General features: G+C 37.2%; 2 protein-coding genes across 2 annotated transcripts; one reads left to right on the top strand and one right to left on the bottom strand.

Moving 5' to 3' along the window:
* Window positions 1-3,472: 3,472 nt before the first annotated feature.
* Window positions 3,473-6,162, top strand: mixl1 (Mix paired-like homeobox). The gene is made up of 4 exons (XM_074615404.1): window positions 3,473-3,703; window positions 4,349-4,569; window positions 4,722-4,848; window positions 5,454-6,162. The coding sequence occupies exons 1-4, from the start codon at window positions 3,508-3,510 to the stop codon at window positions 6,032-6,034; spliced, it is 1,125 nt and encodes a 374-aa protein (XP_074471505.1). The 5' UTR covers window positions 3,473-3,507; the 3' UTR covers window positions 6,035-6,162.
* A 44-nt stretch (window positions 6,163-6,206) lies between these two features.
* Window positions 6,207-16,256, bottom strand: lin9 (lin-9 DREAM MuvB core complex component). The gene is made up of 15 exons (XM_074615403.1): window positions 16,141-16,256; window positions 14,438-14,470; window positions 13,232-13,323; window positions 11,943-12,056; window positions 10,777-10,907; window positions 10,547-10,672; window positions 10,209-10,366; window positions 9,331-9,464; window positions 9,047-9,175; window positions 8,624-8,725; window positions 8,443-8,523; window positions 8,223-8,348; window positions 7,902-8,084; window positions 7,662-7,759; window positions 6,207-7,223 (listed from the first exon to the last, which is right to left on the bottom strand). Exons 1-15 carry the CDS (start codon window positions 16,169-16,171, stop codon window positions 7,118-7,120), a joined length of 1,644 nt encoding a protein of 547 aa, XP_074471504.1. The 5' UTR covers window positions 16,172-16,256; the 3' UTR covers window positions 6,207-7,117.
* Window positions 16,257-18,717: the final 2,461 nt, after the last annotated feature.

Raw genomic sequence — 18,717 nt, 5'->3', positions numbered from 1 at the left:
GCCAGATGAAACAAAAAAAAACTACATTAAACATAATAAAACCATAAAACATATAAGGCAATTAAAAGCAATTCAAAAGTTAAATTTTTTTCTTAAAATGTGTTGTGGAATATATTAAGACGATGACTTGTCAGTTTTGGCCTCTTTTTATTTTTCAAATATATCACAAAAGACAAATACAACTTGAACATAAGACAGTTACATGTAAGTCAAGTTCCTGTCCATCCCAATAATACCCCCCGTCCCCAAAGAACTGGACCATTAATACATTTGCGTACAGCCAGACACCCATACACAAATGCACCTAAATACTTGGGAGGATGGATGGATTTCTGCTAATTTCTTTTAGTAAAAATGAATTTTAGCATGACCAATACTGGATTTTTAAGGCTGATAACAAGATCAACATTTGAGGGTTTTAATATGATAGCAATATATTGGCTGGCAGTCCTTTGTTTTATAATCACAAACTACAAACTATGGACAAACTAATGGGGACACAGTTGCTAAATGACCTCAAACATATCTTTGGCATCCTGACATTTCTTGTTACACAGATGCCAAATTTTAGTTTATTTTTTATAAGCTAATAGCGACTGTAGATGTATCAGCTTGGATGATTTATTGATCCAGCTCTAATGTGAATATGCTTTATTGCAGTAACAATCACAATTCTGTGCTTAGAAGATGTGAACACTCAACAACAATCATCACACCCAACTACTGCTTGTGATAATATTAATGTGCCTATAAATGTACTATAGCTCCTTAAAGCATCCCTCAAATACACAAAGACTGAACTCATAACAAAGACCCATAAGACAGCTGACATTTTAACATATACCTGCAAACTTGTGAGGACAATTTACCTGTCTGTCTGCAAGTTTAAATGTATAGTGATCGGGTCAAACTGTGGGTTAAACGGTGGTCAGACTTTAAAGGTGTGAACATGCTTTTGTTTGTGTCTACAGAGTCAGCTGCCAACTGGAAATGGCCAGTAGAAATCCCAAAGTGTTTTTACTGTTTGATGTTTGAGAGTGCAGTCTGTGAACTACCAGCATGAGTCAAAGTGGAACTGCGTTCTCTTAATCTTATTTGAAAGTCAAAATTTCTATCATGAGCTGCCGTGAATGTACGAGGCATTTACTGTTCATTCCAGGAGATGTGGATAACTTTCAGAAAACATTGTCTTTGTCCATTACAAAAGATCAGGAACTTCAACAGCCTGATTTTAGCATAGCAATCTGGTCTGTGCACACAAGCAATACCCAATTAGGGCCCTCAGACAAAGCAGCATGTGAACTGTGAATGTCTTTACTGACGAGCACATCCTACCTGAACGATGCTGTATGTGTCAAAGCACGGAGATCAATACGTGCTGTTGTGGATGTGAAATGACACAATGGCTGTCAAGGGATCAACAGGAAAATATTTTTTTTAGGTCCTTGCTACAGGTTTCTTTCAGGAGCATGATAGTTTAAAGCTAACACAATCTACTCCACAATAACTTAAACCAGCTGCATCACATAAATCATATGAGAATGCAGTTAAAAGTCTGGCAATCACTTTATATTGCAACATGTCTCCCACACCCAAGTAATTAAATATGATGCATAGAATTTAACCTATAATTGCTATAAAAAGTATGTAAGAAATTTCACTCTGACATAAGAAATGAGCTTGGACTCTTATTTGCAGTACATGTAACCATTAAAGCTCAATCTCGTCCAAATATGTGTGAACAAATTAGTCCGTCTGTGGTGCTAACCCACTTCTTGACTTGATCCCCCTCTGAATGAATTGAAGGTGACCCATTCAAAAACAAGCGCCCACTCCTGAGTACTTTTGAACTGAGGTTTGTGTATTGAGATTGCTGCCACTGAAAGGGGGCAGGAAGCATTATTTCCTTCCCTACATGCATCAATGTGAAGGATCAGACATCTAAAAGACCTGAATCTTTATTAAGTATAACTTATATTCTTTGACATTTAAGTCTAAAAGGGGGAGGAAAAAAAAAATCACAAAGAAAAATGATAACCCTGTAAGAACACATGACTAGATGCAGAATCACAGCCAGAATACAAGACTTAAACACATTTTGAGTCAGAATCACCTTTATTGGCCAAGTAATGTATTTACACAGAAATAGCTAGGAACAAGAGCAACACTTTGCAAATCATAATTTATTTACTTTTTGCAATTCCTAATTTGTATTTATTTATTTGTTGGACAAATAAAGGTAGATGATGATGAATGACTTATCCTTTAAGTTATTTAAAAACATGTATTTATTTATTTAGTGTCCTCCTGCTATACTAATAAAATATACTTAATATGTGTATCCTTCTCTATATCATATATTTCATTACTGACATTTTTTATACTTTTTGCAATTCATAATTTTTATTTATTTATTTATTGGACAAATAAAGGTAGATGATGATGATGATGAATGACTTATCCTTTAAGTTATTTAAAAACATTTATTTATTTTGTGTCTTCCTGCTATACTAATAAAATATACTTAATATATGTAGCCTTCTCTGTATCATATATTTCATTACTGACATTTTTTTAATACTTTTTGCAATTCATAATTTGTATTTATTTATTTATTTGTTGGACAAATAAAGGTAGATGATGATAAATGACATCCTTTAAGGTATTTAAAAACATTTATTTATTTAGTGTCTTCCTGCTATACTAATAAAATATACTTAATATATGTAGCCTTCTCTATATCATATATTTCATTACTGAAATTTTGTACACAAACACCTAATGCATACAGAGCATAGGAAACTGGACACATCACATAATGTATTGTAATTTTATTGGCCAAGTAATGTATTTACACAGAAATAGAAATAACAGCTAGGAACAAGAGCAACACTTTGCAATTCATTTTTTATTTACTTTTTGCAATTCATAATTTGTATTTATTTATTTATTTGTTGGACAAATAAAGGTAGATGATGAATGACTTATACTTAGTTATTTAAAAACATTTATTTATTTAGTGTCTTCCTACTATACTAATAAAATATACTTAATATATGTAGCCTTCTCTGTATCATACATTTCATACACAAACACCATGCAATGCATACAGTGCATAGGAAACTGGCCACATAACATAGTGTATTGATTGATCCTTCAATCCCTTGTTGGAATATGTTTATATTCTTTGCAAAGTAATATGAGTTTTGACTGGAGATTATGAGATACAGCAGAAAACTGTATTAACTTCGGTTGAGCCCTATAGTGGGACTCTAACACGTCGAGGAAATGGCTGTCTCTCTTTGAAGGTCTACAGGTCCATTATTGCTTCATCCATTCCAAAGCGGATAAATGTTTTCACTGCCGATGTGTATTGAGCATGCCGATTCCATTAAAACCCCTTTAAAGGAGACCTGCGGCCGCTCCAGGTGTGATTCCTTCACACCTCCAGGCGGCCTGCAGACGTCTGAAGTCGGTGTGCGGCCTCTCCAGCGCCAGCCGGCACCGATGGCTGCCCCATTCACACATACAGGCATCACTACCTTTGATCGCAGGGAGGATTTAACCCCAGCGAGAGGCCAAAAAACTCAGTCAGTCGCTGGAAATAAGTCGGTGAGGAAGATGTCTTCACTTCATGGGAATATGAATCATTTCCAGATGTATCACGAGGGAGCTCTGCAGATAAACAGCATGGTGAACTCAGGTAGGTGGCTGGGAGCTAAACTATCCTTTTGTGACCAAACGTGTATAGTAACACACACCACTGGTCTACCACGGTTTTTCACCTGGTTCTGTGCGTAATTTACGCACAAGTCCAGTGCCAATTTGTGACTACACTGTAAAAAAAAACATATGTTTTTTTCAAGAAATTTTAAATTGTTTGTATTTCAAAATGACAGAAAAAAAATGTAAAAATTACATGTTTCATTTGTGATTTATATGTAAATGGTCTTAGATGTACAGTAATTATCTGTATTTAAGCGTTTCTTGATCATTTTTAAAGATAATTATTCTGTTTTTTTAGAGGTTTATGACTCTATTTTAACAATTAATATATGTTAGAAGAAAAGGATTTCATGGAATTCTAAAAATATTTCTTCTAAAAATTGAGTTGATTTAAATTTGGGCTTTTGCAACGTAAAATTACAAGTTTCATTTGTCATTTATATGTTAATGGTCTTAGATTTACGGTGTATGACTATTCTAACAATAAATATATGTTAAAAGTAAAATATTTCTTGTAAAATTAAAGTAATAAAGGCTTATTATAAAAAGATAATTACTGTTTTTTTGTGTAATTAGTGTATTTAACCTTCTTAATTCAACAGTCTGTATGCTTTCTTTTCAGATTATGTAGCCCCAGATGTTTCAAACTACTTCAACCCTGCAAACTCTGTGCCGAGAGCGGATAAATGCGTGGCCATACTGACCCACAGGAGAAAGAGGACCAACTTCACCATGCAGCAAATCGAGGTGCTGGAGAAAGTTTACTCAGACACCAAATATCCTGACATCTACCTGCGAGAGAGACTGGAGGCTCTGACCGGGCTACCGGAGTCTAGGATTCAGGTAATGTATTTTATAATAATTAATAGTGATTAAAGGATGAATCCAAGAATTATTTTTCAATATGCTATCAAGTGACTATTGTTACATTAAACCGCCCTAAGCTATTGTAAATTGTTCAAACTGTCCTCCCGTTTTCCACACACACATTTCAGGTGTGGTTTCAGAACAGAAGGGCCAAGTCTCGTCGCCAGGTTGGCTCATCAGGGTCCATGAAGGTCGCCAACTCGCCAGCAGCTGGTGCCTTCAGCCAGCTCCAGAGCAGGATGGGCCCAGAGAAAGGTAATTATTACAGTCACCAGTGATGGAAGATGTATTCAGATATTTTACTTAAGTAAAAGTACCAATACCAGTGTAGAAAAACTGTTACAAGTAAAACTCCAACATTTAAAATTGTTCTGAAGTAAAAGCATTTTAACATTAAAATATACCTGAAGTACCAAATGTGAAAGTTCTCATTATGCCGATAGCACCAAGTCAGAATAATGTATGACATCATGGGATTATAATCATTCATAAATTAATCAAAGTATCACTATGTTACAGCTGGTAAACATGGAGCTAATTTTAATTTAACTCTATATACTGCCATGTACCTCAATCTATAATAACATGTCACATTGTACAGAAATTGGAAATAGTTGTAGTTTTTCCCACAAAAAATGTTTTCGTACTTAGTCACATTAGATAATTAATATGGCAATTTGCTGCTGAAATGTGTTCCTTAATATCTTTCTACACTTGATTTAGGGTCACCTAAGTTTATATAATGTTTCTTGGAAACTACTCCTCTCTCCAGCGAAGGGAAATGAGTAAAAGAGCAATGTAAAAACCCAACATTTCTTTTGTTTCAGAACTAATTCTTTCACTCTTCTTCTCTCTTTCAGTTTATGACAACAACCATGGAGCCGAGGCACACCGGATAGGAGGTTTTGGACTGGAGGACACTTTCAGACCTACGCTGCACCAAAACATAGATGACACTCACAGAACCAGTATGCCCTCCAAACCCAGCAGCTACGAACACACGCCCCTCTCCTGCATCTACGACAAGGAGGGAACCAGAGTGAAGCCCGAGCAGATGCAACGGCGGGAGCTGAGCGTTAACGTCCCGTGCTGTAACGTCCATCTGTACCCCAAGGAGAACGAGCATCATCCCAAGATCGAAGCCAACGTGGCCGCCAACCAGGGTGCAAAGGTTCTGGTGGAGTACGACAACTTCCCACCAAACAAGACCATCGGACCAGAGATGAAAGTTGTGATTCCTCCCATCCCCAGCCAGAATAACTTCAGCAGATCATCACCGAAGGATAACGGGTGTCAAATCCAGCAGTATCCATGCGTGAGGGCCACAGGGGACCGGTTCAGTCACTTCTCTCCGATCCACACCGCTGAGGCACAGGACTTCACCGACTCAGATTCTGACTGGGAAACCGAGGCCATGGCTGGCTTTGGTGGCTTCATGTGATGTATTATAAGAGCTGATATAAGACAGCTACGTGTATCATAAGAGGCCGCAAGTTTGCGTAAAAGGATTTTTTTTATTTATTGTAAAATAGTATTAAAATGTTGATTGTAAAAAAAAAAAAAAAATGTTGATTGGTTATGTCTGTTAATAAAAGACTAAAAACTAGAAATACTGCTTTGCAATATGTTTAATATAAAAAGACAGAAACATTTATATACAATTGCCCTCAGGCACTCTCATATACAACTTTACAAAACTGAAAAAGGAGATTCTCTAGGAAAAAACTGTCGACTTGAATATTTGGGGCTTACATCAGTGATGCAGGCTTAGTGTGGGGGGGTTGCAGCAACAGCCATGCCAACTATGGAAATGCTAAGATCATCTTAGGGAGTAAAAGGCATCAAAACCCCAGAGTTCTCCTTTATAAAAATACCAAAATCTCTTTTCAGTGCACACAAAAATTACAAAAGCCATTTCTGAATACACAGCAGAAATGTCGACGATAGTCCTAGTAATCAGAGATATTGTACAATTATCTACAATAAACAATTTTTATAAAACATTCTTTAGCCTCCCTGTGCTTACCGTCAGTGGAGCAACAGAACACAACACTTACAGGGTTAAACTTTTAGAGATAGCAAAATATTGTTTCATAACCATACACACCTACTCAAAAATAAATAAATATGGACTATAAAAACTGTAAGAATCAATGTTTGGCACATGAAACCAATAAATAACCATTGAGAGTTTGGAGATGTGGATTTGTGGTGATTGCTAACGGTTCTTTCAGATTTGTGTTCGATTGGGTGCACCAACATTTTCATACAATAAAACGGGTGGGTAAAATACTTATGACATCCTCCCTCCCTTCAGCACCAAGCTGCGGGAGTCTGAACAGTCGTTTCACTGGGACATCCAGATTCAGATTGTATGGTGGTGGTCCACAACATCCACATGAGCTTTTGTGTTTGCAGTCTTGTATCAGTTCAGGTGAAAGCACCACCTTAAAAAAAGACGATGTTAATGGACCGCATCTCTGTGTGTGCATGCACCTGTGTGTGGTGTGGATGGTGCGGGTACTCAGACTGCATTGGTGTTGTTGGCAGAAAATGCGTGCAGGTTGCCCAGCTGACTAAGGCCGCTCTGGATGTGTGCCACGTGGATCTCGACGTTATTCTGGAAGCAACTAGAAACACAGAAAAGACAACAGTATAAGAAATGTTCAGTACTTTGAGGCTGACTGAATAGTGACACTGACATGGATAATAACCAACAAAAACATGTTTAATTACTCATGTATGCCATTGACACAGATAGAAAACTATGAGCCATCCTATCCACCATTGCATGTAGTGTGACTAAAGCCAAGTTCACACAACACGCCTTTCAAAGCCGCCAGATCGCTGTACTAGTCACACAACAAAACTTGCTGTCTTGTAATTGTGAGTCTTTTAGTCATCATGGTTTTCACACTACATGAGGAAGCCCTGATGAGGCCTACAGACTACATTTTGTCATGGAAACACACACAGTGGTGTAGTGGAAGGTATACGCAGGTATACCCACCTCTTTTTCTGGTGGTTTTGCATTAGGAACTGTTAGAAACACTGCAGGGTCTTTTTACCTGAGGTTGGAGGAATCAATCGATGCCTTGATGTCATTCAGAGAGTCTGTCAGAGACTTAAATTCAAAAGAATTCAGATCTCCTCCATCTGCCAGACACTGAAACAAATTAGGGAAAATTGAGTAATGAACAGGTTAGCATTATAACTATTGGTACATTATTTATACAGTATGTACACGTTAGAACATTTGTGAGCAGAAATGAAAGCAGACAGCAGCAGAGCGTTAATAGATCCTCTACCTTGATCTGTAGCAGCAGAGCAGTGAGACGGGAGACGAGGTGCGTGAGGCCGGTGTTTGTCACACTCTGCTGTCCGTCCTTCAGCGAGCTGCTCAGCTGCACCATCTGCTGGGCTTCGTCCTCACAACGCCGCCGCAGCTCTGTGGGATGGTCAGCTGGAACCATGCCCTGATCTGGAGCCAGCTGGACGGACATATTGGTGATACACATCTTAAACAAGACACTGTTTTTGTTTTCAGATTTGCTCAAGATTGACTATGAAGTGAGATGCTAGGGGGGGCAATAATCAGTGAAGGGACTGAAGTGGATCTATTGACTTACATCGCAGCAGAACTGCTGAACTTCGTGGAGCACCTTGTTGAGATCTTTATTGAGCTGTTCAAGCTCAAGCACCGTGGTAGCATATCGCTTCTGGAAGTCGAGGTCAATAGACATCGAGTACGACTTCTGAACACAAAAACACAATGATCGTTTTAGTTAGGCTTTATGTATTCATCTCAGACAACATTTAATAGTTGTTTTTTTATTATGATGATTGTACCAGTTTCTCTGCCTCTGTGTTCATTTCTTTCAAGTGCTTGATGTGCTCTTTCTTGATCATGAGGATCTTGGACAGCCTCGTCTAGTCATGAAAAAATAAGACAAAGGATTTGTTAAAACAAAGTGAGACAAAGTTTTAGGATGTCATATTTTTAGTATTCCATTTGACAGCAAGTATTTACCACTTGGACAAGGAACTTGACAGGAAATCCTCCCAGAGTATCTCCCTCAGCACCAGGCAGTTTGTTCCTCCATGGTGACTGGTTGATAAGAGGGTCATTGTCCTGTTATTAAAAAAAATTGACAATTTAGTAATTTATCTTCAGAAGCAATCTAGAGGAAGACATTCAGAAGATTCAACTACAGAACAAGACTTGATTTAATGTGACAATGGCTGAACTGTCCTTAAACAGTAAATCCACCACTGACTAGCATGTCTAAATATATAATAAATATATATATAATATTATTGGCTGCCTGGCCAAGTAGCTGTTGCAGTAGATGAACCTACTCACAGCCAGAGTAAATATTGACAACTGTAAGACACCAGGAAGTTTGACGACGCAGCACATGTATATCTGTCATTAGATGGAGGTTTACGGTACCATGAGGACAGGAGTGGTAGCGGACGGGTAGGGCCCTCTAGGCGGAGTCATGATGTTCTGCATGTAGCGTGATATCCGATGCTTCTGGGCAAAGGCTGAGATGGGCATGGTCTCATTGGGCTCATTGCTCTGGAAAACACAATAGTCACCTGATGTTTAAGACTGTGTTATCACATGCCTTTAGTTCATTGTTGCATTTGGACAAACTTAAGTTGTTGCGTGTCTAATCTCAAACACACTTACAGTGGAGTTGTTATGTTAGAGAGGCAACAGGCGATTCTTACCAGGACTTCGTAGTCAGGCACAGTGTGAGTTCCCAGGCCACTGCGGTCAAAGGTGACGCGATAGGTGGCAGCGCTGGTGTCCACAGCATCGATCTGCCCCGTGAACAACCCATCATGGACGCCTCGGAGCCGAGCTGTGGAACAACAAGAACACAAACAAAATCAGAATTCATACTGTTCAGATCAGTGTGGCTCATCCTTATTTGTGCTGTTGGGTTTGAATTTCCATATCAGCCAATCTACACATAACGATGCAGTCACTGTAATTATGGCTTAAGTCTTTCACTCTTAACAGCTCTCTTATTTGATCATCACACAGCCATAACTAGAATTACAGCCATAACTAGAATTACAGCCTTGCGGTTGTATGCCTACACCAAGCATTCGAATTGCAGTTTACATCCAAGGCTGTCCAAAATGTCTTCACTTCATAATTTTATCCTGTTAGACATTTGTGTGAAATTATCATAATAATTAGCGTATGCATTCATGAGTTATGGCCAAAAATGTTTTGTGAGGTCACAGTGACCTTGACCTTTGACCACCAAAATCAAATCAGTTCATTCTTGAGTCCAAGTGGATGTTTGTGCTAAATTTGAAGAAATTCGCTCCAGACATTCCTGAGATATTGCATTCAGGAGAATGGGACGGACGGATGGACAACCCGAAAACATAATGCCTCCGGCCGCGGCTGTTGCTGAGGCAAACAAATATTTCCAACTTCTGCACTCCCTATTGGTTTTTTGTGAAGCGCTTTTTATTGATAGAACATCAGGCAAATACTGAAATGTAAACTGGGTTGCTTTGCAAGTCATTTGACCAACATTTAACCGGAGCTGTTGTAACTGCTGACAGTGGTGTGCGTTCAGTCATCTTACCAGTGACTTTGGTTCCTATGATGAGGGGTAGAGGGATTTCATCTGGAAGGTCTTTGCAGTTTGACACGTCAGACAGTTTTCTTTGCTGCAGCAGGCGCATCTTCTGCCTCTTCTGTCTCAGCGCTGTCCGCTCCTCAGCAAAGAATGCTGATGAACATCTGGATGGGACAACAAAGCATAGTGCTGTTACAACATTATTTGTTCGAGGAAACAGCGTTATAAAAAACAATACAGGGAGAGAACATTTCACATATTTTGAAATGTCTGACATAAATGAAAGCAAACGGGATGAACGAAAATGGTATGTAGAGGCACAAAGCTCAAAGAACGCATCATACCGTCGAGGTTTCCCCATCAGTCTCCTGATTGTTCCCCACTCAACCCGTGTCAACTTTCTTGTTTTCAGGTTGGGAAAAGACTCCTTGAGACACAGGCAGAATTCATTGTCGCCCTCAAAGAGAGGTCTAGAAAAGAAAAGAAAATAATAATACATAGTTAACACATTACACATTCAATTTCAATTAATCAAAATTAGTGTCTGTCTTCTGACGAGAAAGGTAGACTTTACCTGTCAATATTTGAATAGAACCATTCATAAATGCACCATTTGTGAGCTTTGGGTAGCTTAAGGAGGTTTCTTAATCTCAGCCCTATTTTCTGGGACGCCTTCTTATCTGGTGTCACCACGTTAGAACATTTCTGTAAAGCAAAAACATTAAAACAGTCATTTCACATACCACATATTCTGAAAAATAATTAAATGCAATGAGTTGTAACGCCTCAAGTAGGGTTATCCTACACAGATTCTCATTTATTCTTCTATTATGCAAGGCAGCTGTAAAGATGCAATTTCCCACAAATTATAGGCAACTTCTTGTTCCTGCAAACAAGCTATAAAATCATTAGAGTGGCTCAACATGTTTGGTTAAGCAGACAACTAGCGAGAAAGCACCATTTTTAAAAGGCTTGCTATGTTTGCCTCACTGGTTTTGTAGCTTGTGTTTAACAAAGGAGAGGCAGCGGCATGGAGTCAGGTTTTACTCCATACCACAGTCTGTTACTTTCATCTAACAACAAAACCGCCCCATTGTTTCCTGATACACTCTGTTTTGATGCATTTTGGAGTCTACTGCTAATGCAAAAAAAACACTTAGGGCTGTTGCTTCACATTAAAAGCTTACTGTTAGAAAACCACAGGAAGACTTAGCTTAAAAACACAGAACACAGGAAGCTAGGAGTTTCAGTTTATTTTCTGACTTTCTATGCAGCAAATCTCTTGCAGGGCCTGGCAGCCTCACAGAATTCATTGTGGCTTCACAGCCCGTACTGTAAAGCAGCTACTCGAAACAGTGACATAGACATTGAGGCTATCCATTGACTGTCCACTCTTAGTCCTAGTTGATTAAAAATAAAAAAACTGGTCAACTTCATGATGTGGACTTCTCTAGAGCTTTTTCGTAAGTGGATTGTTTTAAATTTTCCCCAAAAATGGTTTAAGACGTAGCCACAATTAGTTGGATAGATAAAGAGGATTTACCTCTGTAGGCCAGTATTACAACTCTGTGCTATACCTTAGAAAACAGAATTCAACATTAAGAAAATAGGAGACATTTGCTGTAATGTGACCAATGACTATACTTTACCATTTTGTGCTTGCTTAAGTCAAGGACTCCATATGCAATAATAAAACTAATGCTGCAGCACAGAATCCCTTTCATGGTGTGTAGTCTTTACCTGTGGTGTGGTGCTGACCCTTTGGCTCCTCCGAGGGGATCTGGAGGGGAGACGCTGCTGGGGCGACTCATCCTCCTCCCGAAACAAACGGCTCCTCTTTGAGCTCCGTGTGGGCTGGAAAGACAAATGTGGACTGGATTTAATGAATAGTGTCAATAATGCTCTGAGAATAAAAGCCTTTTCATACCAGGCACAAATATGTGTGTGCATTTTTCTTGTGTAACTTTACAAAAATAGATTAAATGTGCAGTAGGATGGAGATTTTCTTTTTAACAATATTAGTTGGATTTATACATAGAAAATATGGTTTAATCAATGCAATCATGCAGATAAATACCAGATTCAGGCAATATGTATCAAGCATAGCATACTCAGAATGTATTTACAAACAAACAAAAATGTATTTCGTATTTTTTAGGGAGAGTTTGCACTCGACCTACAGACCAGCTGCACGTGCAATGCATATTATGCATATATTGTGCATATATGTGTTTCCGCATCACACTGGTTAATGAGGCAATAAATTCAACTATTCGGCTGGAAAAGACAATTGCAAAGAAAACACTTAACTATAGCTGATAAGATCATCAACGGACAGTGACCATATAATCAACATCAACAGCACCTTAATTACAGAGTAACAGACAATGCTATTGGCCTATGTTTTTGTGCTAATGGGCTGTAGTGAATGTTGTAAAATTGTTATGCGACTTATGTGACAGATCTCTCTTCTAAAAGAGATCTCAAGAGACTTCCTTAAATACAGGTTAAATAAATAAAAATGATAAATTCAGACCTGAAAGAGCCTTCTGTGTCTCTACTGTATTTGCAGATTAAACATTGGAAATATAAACTACAATCCCATACTAGAAAATACCAAGTTCGTTCAATCCAGCCTTCAAACCAGCAATGTTTTCTGAGATGTTTTTCGAGCCAAAAGGAGTCAAAACATGTATACGAAGGTAGTGGCTCAAATTATTTTGCTTGTGTTTTTCAAAAAAGATTGTATGCCCTGATCAGACATGAGGATGGATAGAATTTCAAAACACATTTACAATATAATGCAATTCAACACATTAACCCTGCAAATACTATGTGCATTTAGTAATGCTCTCCTGTGATTTTAATTTAGACAATGTCTGAATCGTGTTGATTCCACAGTATGGTCATTTTTCGCATCATATTAACTAACTTTTTATGTATTGTTCTTAAGCTTAGCATTCATAATATTGCGTGTAACAGAAGCTTTTCTATTACTTCCTCTTCACAAGTTTTAAAACTTCTCTTACTGTGTCCATTGTGAGGGAGGAATGTCGTCCCCTGGTGTTGTGAGCTCTTGGGAAGCTGTTCTTTTCATTCAGAGTGTTGGACAAACTGCCTTCTATTAAAAAACAACAACAACACATTTATTCATAATAGCTTAAGGATACACCAGATACAAGACCCCAGTGAGACATTATCATTATGAAATGTCAGACTCAAAACTATTCTCAAATCACAGATGATTTAAATGAGGTTTCCACTTACAAGTGAAACTGGAAAAAAACATTTTCTTACAGGTCTTGACACATTTTATTAGGGGTGTAAGAAAATATCGCTACACATAACTACCGCGATATTATGTTGTGCGATACTATATCGATTCTCCAAAACGCTGTATCAATTTTTAATTTACCTCTTACAAATCTGTTACTAGCATCACATGAAACTAGAAAACCTAAGAAAACCACTGGTACCAACTACTAGCTTGTCGAGAAGGAGGCTAAATAAAGCTCCAAACTTGCGCCAAACTTTGGTGAGGAAAAACTGGCATGGTGATTTTCACAGGGGTCCCTTGACCTCTGACCTCAAGATATGTTAATGAAAATGGTTCCTATGGGTACCCACGAGTCTCCCCTTTACAGACATGCCCACCTTATGATAATCAAATGCAGTTTTGGGCAAAAACCATGCAGTTTTTTGCATGCAGAATAAATGTGTTCTTTGTACTATGACAGTTTTCCTAAAAATTATTAAAAAAAAAAAACATTTTAAAAATCACAATAAATTAAATATATTTAATTTTTACCCCATATCATGATACGTATCGTATTTCCAGATTCTTGTCAATACACAGCCCTACATTTTCACTTTCCTAATATGGGGACAAACCGGCAGTGGAAGCAAGTATAGGACAATAAAATCCACTGCATCAGCCACAAATGTAAGGTAGTGTCGGTTGTCACTTTTCATTATGACGAGTCATACAGAAATCTAATCCAATAAAAAAAAAAACATAAGATTCCTGATCACTTTTAAATCAGTAAACCTAAGGCATGTGTCAGCTAATAAACATGCAGACAAGATCAAATCAGAATCAAAATAATCTTCATTGGCCTTCTTCATGTTTCGGCACACAAGGAATTTGACTCCAGCTTCCAGTAGTTCCCAATGTACTTACAAACAGAGCCAAGAACAAATGAACAGAAAGATAAATAAAGATACAGCCCACATACCTTTTAGGCTGACAAGGGCCTCTGCTGAGGAGCCTGAGAAAAGAGGACAAATTGGGGCTACATCAATCTACAGTAACACACTTATGGCATAATAATGACTAACTATCGGCACACCACAAAGCGCCTGGGTCAGTCCTTCATGCTGGTAGCCATCAGGCTTCACAACCAAGGCTGACTCCCAAATGAGAACTATGAGGACTTTAAGAACTTTAAACATGCACTATATGCAACCATCTTGGACTCAAACCACTGGCACACTTACTTTACACTATACATCATATATGCTACTTTATAGACTGCACATATGTACATACATTTATTTATTGTACATACTACATGTATTTATTGACGGACTGTACACACTATGTCAAGTCAAGTCAAATGTATTTCTATAGTACATTTAAAACAACATGAACTGACCAAAGTGCTTTAAAGACATAGGCAGAATAAAAACAGGTCAACAGAGCAGACAACAAAATCTCACACATCCACAGACAGAGACCAAGATAAAAATCCATGAGTAAAAGACTGTTATAATGAGCATTATAAAAGGCCAATTAGTAATCACAATTCAAGTATATTCAAAAGCCACCCATTCACTCTGTATCTTTTATATCTCCATTATTGTTTTTATAATTTTTGTATACCTTTATACCTCTCCTGTGTTTCTCTCTGTTTGGCTGATGTTGCTGCTTTGACACCTGAATTTCCCTCCGGGGATTAATAAAGGTTCATCTTATCTTATCTTATCTTATCTTATAAATTGCTGTAAATATGTTACTACACATGCCACAGTGATAATAAAAATACAAAAAGATAATCAGGTCATGCTCTTTCGTTTTAAGTCAATATGTTTATGTTTAGCTATCAAAGAAAACAAGTTGCTGAGGTCTATGAGACACATTAAACATTGACAACATCCAGGTAATGTTAGGGTAACATTAGGGTAACATTAGGGTAACATTAGGGTAACTGAAGTTAAGATCTAAGGTTAGCTAGCGCAGTCACTTAGGCCTTAAATCCCCCAATATGAGCTGTCAAAGCACCGAGGCACCATAACACCAGCTGGAACAGATCATATGAGCTAAACAAGCTAACATTACACTATGTTACCACCCGGAGATAACACTTTAGTTACACTGAAACCACTAATTCAGCATGTTATTCACCAAAATAACTTCCCCCTTTTATACCAACAAGCTTGTCAGAACGCCCCACACACACACACACACAGCGCGTTACCATGTAAACTGGTTACCATGTAAACGGGTTACCATGTTAACCAGTTAACTAGCAACTATGCTAAGCTAGTAGCTTCGCTGTAGTGTGTACTTTGTTATAATAAAGACGTTATGGTAGCCCCACTTTTGTTGTTGCTGCTTACCATGTAAGCCTATAGCACACGTTAGCTCACAGCTATGTTTACCCCAGTTGGTGTTTAAAGTAACTTCAACTCAACTCCCAGCATTAGCTACGGTTAGCATCTCAGTGCTAACAAGCTATGAGCTAGCTTGACCTGGACTGACTGACCGGTATCTTCTTTAAAACAGATTACTTTATTAACTCTTTTCCTCAACTCACACATTCATTACATTCACAGTGATGGTAGTTTATAATCAGATGTTTGTTTTAATCACTATGCTGAGCCCGCTGCGTGTTTTACAGTGTGAATAAACTCCTTGTTTGTGTGTGTTGTTACTCACTCTCGTCTAACAGCTGGTCCATCTCCGCCATCTTGAATTAGCCGCGCCGCTTTTTCAAAGACCTTCTTGTCACAAATGCATTCTGGGTCGGGACGCTGTCTGGAGGGCGATTTGAGAAATAAATAAATAAACAAATACTATAATTTATCAAACCTGTGCATGAAGAATCACTTTTTATTATATGTTTATACACATAATGATGTTAACTTATAAAAATGTTTGAAAAACAGTTTCACAGGCAAATTGGAAGTCAGAATAAGGCACTCAGCATCCCTCCATTGTCATACAGCACTTGAGTTATTGTGACATATATATATATATATTTTTAAATGTTATTCATTGATGGGAGAAAGGGTATTAATATTTTATTTGAGAAATAAAAAAATCCTATAATTTATCAAACAGATGCATGAAGAATCACTTTGAGTTATATGTTTATATACATAATGATATTTACTTATAATATAAATACCACTTCGTTGCAGCACTTGAGTTATTGTGACATATTTTAGTTTTTCTTAATTGTTATTCATTATTGGGAGAGAGGTATTAATACTTTATTTGAGTTTAATTTATTATTTGATTTATTTGATATTATTTTTTCCTGCAGGTGTTGTTTTACCTTACAAATGGGAAAGTATGTTACAAGCCAATCCAATCCAAATTATATTTATAAAGCACATTTAAAAACAACAACAGTTGACCAAATTGCTGTACAATTATACATTAAAAAAAACATAGAAACAATACAATAAAACACTAAAACCAACTTAAAACCAACATGACATTAAAATATTCAAAGACCTTCTTGTCACAAATGCATTCTGGGTCGGGACGCTGTCTGGAGGGCGATTTGAGAAATAAATAATAAAAGAAATACTATAATTTATCAAACTAGATGCATGAAGAATCACTTTTTATTATATGTTTATACACATAATGATGTTAACTTATAAAAATGTTTGAAAAATTGTTTCACAGGCAAATTGGAAGTCAGAATAAGGCACTCAGCATCCCTCCATTGTCATACAGCACTTGAGTTAATGTGACATATATATATATATTTTTAAATGTTATTCATTGATGGGAGAAAGGGTATTAATATTTTATTTGAGTTTAAATATTTTTTCATGTCCCTTCTAGGGACAGGTGTCGCAAATTAGCATCCGCTATAAGCACTATGATACTGGCATCAGATAGCTGTTTTTAAGTTGAAGTTGTCTATGTACATTATATTGGTCCCTATTAAATAAACCATCAATGAATGACTTTTTAATATATGTTTATACACATAATGATATTCACTTATAATATGAATCCAATATAATCCTATATAAAACAGTCTCACAGGCAAATTGTAAGTCAGAATAAGGCACTCAGCATCCCTCCATTGTCATACAGCACCATCCATCACCCTATTAAACACCATCCTTTAGCCATCATTCTTTTACTTCTATCCATCTACCTATTTATATTTATTTTACTTTATTTTATGTTATTCTTTTTAATCTTGCCTTAATTTGATTTGCACCCTGACTGACAGCCAGCCACCCCCACCCCTCTCAAGCGCACACACTGTACACAGTCACATGATATTGATCTTCCACAATTATGTTGGCTTTTTTAAAAGTTTTCTTTCTTTCTTTATTTGTTTTTTATGTATGTATTTTTTTTTACTCTTTTAATTTATTTTTCTCTCTATTTTGTTTTATCCATATTTCATTTTATCTTATTTTGTTATGAGGAAAAGGAAGAAAAGAAAAGAAAAAAAACTCCTCAACTGGCCGGGCATGGGCCATGATGCCTCAACACAAACTGGGCTCCACCTCCATATCTTCTCTCCTCCCTCCAATTGCCTATGGATAGAAAAGGGCATAAGCCCTGAGCTATCAAACCAGGCTCACAAATTTACGATACAATTGTCATACAGCACTTGAGTTATTGTGAAATATTTTAGTTTTTCTTAAATGTTATTCATTGTTGGGAGAGGGTATTGACACTTTATTTGAGTTTAAATATTTTTTACAAATGGGAAAGTATGTTCCAATCCAATCCAAATTTATTTATAAAGCACATTTAAAACCAACAAAAGTTGACCAAAGTGCTGTACAATTATACATAAAAACAACACAATAAAACACTAAGACCAACTTAAAACCAACAGGACATTAAAATAATAAAAGCGTTAAGACCAATAGGAAAGGAAAAAGGATTAAAATAGTCAACTCTCATGCCGAGCCAAAAGCCAAGGAATAAAAGTGCGTTTTGAGGTTTGATTTAAAAACAGGCAGTGCGGGGGATGCTAATAAATACTATTTCTGTGTATACAAGTAGGAGGGTTTCTAATGGTTAAATGTCTTACAAGATCCAGATTCAAGCCCCAAGCCCTGCTGGAGAAGGCCCTATAAAGGTAATAAATCAAGTATCTCATCACTTTGAAAACTTTACATGCAAGTTTACATTTATTTCCAAACTGAAATCAAATCCAAAATTGGATCCAACTATGCAGTGGAAGAAAAACAAATAATTCACAAACGCAGTCATGACGTTTTTTTGATAACGTTTTATTGTATTTGA

This window comes from Sebastes fasciatus, chromosome 18 (assembly GCF_043250625.1).
Source record: "Sebastes fasciatus isolate fSebFas1 chromosome 18, fSebFas1.pri, whole genome shotgun sequence".
Lineage (NCBI taxonomy): Eukaryota > Metazoa > Chordata > Actinopteri > Perciformes > Sebastidae > Sebastes > Sebastes fasciatus.
This window is presented reverse-complemented; position numbering and strand designations above follow the sequence as displayed.

What these genes read in the sequence shown, in the direction of transcription:
- mixl1 (XM_074615404.1), top strand. Translation starts at nt 3,508, where the DNA reads ATGGCTGCCCCATTCACACATACAGGCATCACTACCTTTGATCGCAGG. An exon ending in AAACAGCATGGTGAACTCAG is followed by an intron (nt 3,704 to 4,348) that starts GTAGGTGGCTGG and finishes CTTTCTTTTCAG; the next exon opens with ATTATGTAGCCCCAGATGTT. An exon ending in TACCGGAGTCTAGGATTCAG is followed by an intron (nt 4,570 to 4,721) that starts GTAATGTATTTT and finishes CACACATTTCAG; the next exon opens with GTGTGGTTTCAGAACAGAAG.
- lin9 (XM_074615403.1), bottom strand. Translation starts at nt 16,171, where the DNA reads ATGGCGGAGATGGACCAGCTGTTAGACGAGA. An exon ending in GGGTCAGCACCACACCACAG is followed by an intron (nt 10,908 to 11,942) that starts GTAAAGACTACA and finishes TTTGCTTTACAG; the next exon opens with AAATGTTCTAACGTGGTGAC. An exon ending in ATTGATTCCTCCAACCTCAG is followed by an intron (nt 7,224 to 7,661) that starts GTAAAAAGACCC and finishes CTGTGTTTCTAG; the next exon opens with TTGCTTCCAGAATAACGTCG.